Below are 3,710 nucleotides of genomic sequence, written 5' to 3' on the forward strand. Positions count from 1 at the left end.
TTATAGACATTATAGAATATATTTATATTATTTGTGTATTTTAGTTAATGTAATAATGAGAATAATAAAAAAAGTAACAATAAATCAATGAAAAAAAGGATTTCAAAAGACAAAAAAGAAATAAGACATTATGAAATTGATTCTGAATCTGACGATGCTTTATAAAGTGGTTGGGTTAGGGTGCTAAGATTAGAAAAAAGAAGTGACAAGAATGAGAATATAAGAATTAGGTTTAAGATTTTAACGTTGCATAATAAAATAATACATAAATATCTTAAATCATTAAATTCAATGACATAAAATACAATTTCAATATAAATTATGTATATCAAAATAATATGTATTAATTCGAGGATACACAGATAATTAATAAACTTAAATCACATACAAATAATTGCTAGTAATTCAATAATGTTAGATGTATTTGATGATTCATTACATATTATATAGTTACAATATCTACAATTATGAAAGTTGTATTTGTGTCTGAGAAACATTATTCATTTATTTTTATACTATTCACATTTTAAAATATTGAAATAATTATATTCGAATTTAAAAATAAAATTACTATTAGAACTGAATCATAATGATATGTATTTCATAGTTATGAAATATGTAAGGAATTCAAAGTTAGAAATGCGATCAAATATTCCACGTTTTACACATATTTTTAAAATAAATAAAAAATATAGATAAATATAAAAATAATAGTATAAAACATTAAAAATAATAATCTAAAATTAAGATCAAAATGTTAATTTATTAAAACAAAATTTAATAAAAAAATAGTTACTAACTACAAAATAAAATTAAGCAAAATTATAAAATAAATATATAATAATAAAAATATATAAAAAAAGTTTTTGAACTTGATTATAAATTAAAATTTGATTTTTTGAGATTCAACATCAACAATTGTGTTTATGTCATTAAGATTTATCAATTCAAATTGTTAGCTCAAAATTATTTTATGGTTTTGTATTATAACTATTTTAACTTACATGTATATTTTTTTGCTTTAACTTATACAACTTTAATATTTATGTTGTATTATTAAATTAAGACTTGACTATATTTAACTACAAACCTAAATCTTTTATTTAACAATAATTATTAAATAATTATTAACTTATACGAATTGCATGGGTGTACTAGTTAATATCTAGATATCTATTATCCGTTACTCTTAAGTTAGCAGATTGTCATTAAATTGGAAATAAAAAGTGATCCGAATACTCTAAAATCTTAGTAAAAAGGGGCAAGAACAATACATAGTTGATAAAATTCAGAACGTTTTATTTCAATAAGGTACCCACAATTATACGTAGTATATGGTTTAATTCTATATGGAAGAAACAAAGCTATAAGTTTGTTTATTACACTAATAACAACAACAGTAGTTAACATCAGGATCTGTAGGTACACATTTTCCACTGCTGAAGCCATTGTTCTTGCAGTAGGCATCACAGCTAGGATCATAGAATGTGCATGCCTATTCATAAAAACATTTCTCTGTCATACCTACAATGTATTGCCACTTTGCATTATTTCAAAGAGATAATAATGAAAACATGACAAATAAAATTGTATCAAAATTATTGAAAGATAAAAATTTGGTTACATACGATGGGAGAATAGGAGAACTATAATCATGACTGCAAAGGCAAATATGAGAAAAGTCATTGAGACTAGTGTGTGGGTCATTTCTTTGTATTCTATATGTCACTTCAATATGTAATAATATGTAAGTTGGTCAAGTTTATATAATAAGTCCTACCAAAATGTCATAAAAAATAGTGGTCAAAACGTGAAAATTTATAATAAAAATGCATTCTTAAATTTTATTATATTAGAAATTGGCAATCCATATGGTGCAAGACGAGAGTGAATTGGAAAGAGCAGATTGAAAAATGAATGACTTTATTTCATTGATGATTTGCAAAAGCTTGATTACATCCTTTATATAACAAAAAAGAAGAGAGAAAAAACACTCTTCTAAAACTAATCCTTAACCAACATAACTAACTGAATAACAAACAAAAATACTCTAAAATAACAGTTCAAAAGCAATAAGATCACGTGATTCCAGGGTTGTTTGGGTTAGAAGTAATCTGGCTGCAACTTGCATAACTGTTTGATGAAATGCCTAAATGAACTTCGTGAGAAGGCACATTGTCCAGCTTGGTTTTACTTTCACGACCAGACTGTAAATTGTCTTGGCCATGACTCATGTAATTAGTGGAGACACGGTCACAATCTTCTTGGTCAGGTCCAGGCTTGATGCATCTGCTTTGGGAGACACGGTCACAATCTTCTCAGTCAGGTCCAGGCTTGATGCATTTGCCTTGTTCAACTTGTCTGCCTTGATTCAACTGCCTTGGCCTTCACTTGGCTTGTCATGATCTTCATATTTTGACATCCCCCACAAGCTGGACTATGTATATCACAAAGTCCAAGTTTGGATGAGAGAGGACGAAATTTGGCAGGAACAATGGCCTTAGTAAAAATATCTGCAATTTGAAATTTAGTGGAAATAGGCATCAAATGAACTACACCATTTGTAACTTTCTCTCTAAGGAAATGACAATCCATTTCAATGTGTTTTGTCTTTTCATGAAACACATGATTGGCAGCAATATAAAGAGCTGATTGATTGTCACAATACAAAGTAATGGGGTTAGTATGTAAGATAAAAAATCATTAAAAAGATATATCAATCATTGAGCCTCACATCCTACAAGGGCAAGGACTCTATACTCAGCCTCTTTAGAGGACCTTGAAACAGTCCTTTGCCTTTTACTTTTCCATAATATAAGAGATTCACCAATATAGAAATAATAGCATGTAACAGATCTTCTTGTGTCAATGCAAGCCCCCCAATCAGAGTCACTAAAACCTTTGAGGCTAATGTTGGTTTTGCTGGAAAAGAACAATCCCTTTCCATGTGCAGTTTTAAGGTATCTAAGGATTCTTAGCCTTGCATTGTAGTACTCTATGATAGGCTTAGATAGGAATTGGCTAAGGTGGCTCACAACATAAGAAATGGCAGGTCTAGTGTGACTGAGGTAGATAAGCATGCCTAGTAATCTTTTGTAGGCAGTAGGATTGGGATGAATTGGACCAGAATTTTCATGCAACTTTATAGCACTGTCCATCGGTGTTGTAGCAGGCTTGGCTGCAAGTAACCCTGTATCTTCTAAAAGATCAAGGGTATACTTTCTCTGGCAGAGGCTAATGCCTTCTTTTGATCTGGGGACTTCCATCCCAATGAAGTATTTCAAGTTTCCAATGTCTTTAATGTTGAATTTCTCATTGAGAAGATTCTTCACAATCTGAATTTCCCTTAAATCATTCCCTGCTAAAACAAGGTCATCAACATAAACAAGGATAGCGGTGAAGGATTAGTGAGCATTTTTGACAAATAGGGAGTTATCTGCCCCAGATTGAGTGTAACCATTTTGGACAAGAACGTCACTCAATTTTACATTCCATTGTCTACTAGCTTGTTTTAATCCATACAAAGATTTTTGGAGTTTGCAGACTTTGGATTTGTCAACCACTTCGAGACCTTATGGTATTCTCATGTAGACTTGCTCAAGTAAGTCACCATGAAGGGAGGATGTGTTAACATCAAGCAGATGAAGGTGTCATTCCTTAATAGAAGCTAAGGCTAAAATGACTCTTATGGTGGTCATTTTAACAACAGG

At 30.1% G+C, this 3,710-nt stretch overlaps 1 protein-coding gene across 1 annotated transcript; it reads right to left on the bottom strand.

Moving 5' to 3' along the window:
• Positions 1-2,720: 2,720 nt before the first annotated feature.
• Positions 2,721-3,495, bottom strand: LOC109340258 (uncharacterized mitochondrial protein AtMg00810-like). The gene is made up of 2 exons (XM_019577896.1): positions 3,489-3,495; positions 2,721-3,358 (listed from the first exon to the last, which is right to left on the bottom strand). The coding sequence occupies exons 1-2, from the start codon at positions 3,493-3,495 to the stop codon at positions 2,721-2,723; spliced, it is 645 nt and encodes a 214-aa protein (XP_019433441.1).
• Positions 3,496-3,710: the final 215 nt, after the last annotated feature.

This window comes from Lupinus angustifolius, unplaced genomic scaffold (assembly GCF_001865875.1).
Source record: "Lupinus angustifolius cultivar Tanjil unplaced genomic scaffold, LupAngTanjil_v1.0 Scaffold_150_78, whole genome shotgun sequence".
NCBI classification, from domain to species: Eukaryota; Viridiplantae; Streptophyta; class Magnoliopsida; order Fabales; family Fabaceae; genus Lupinus; species Lupinus angustifolius.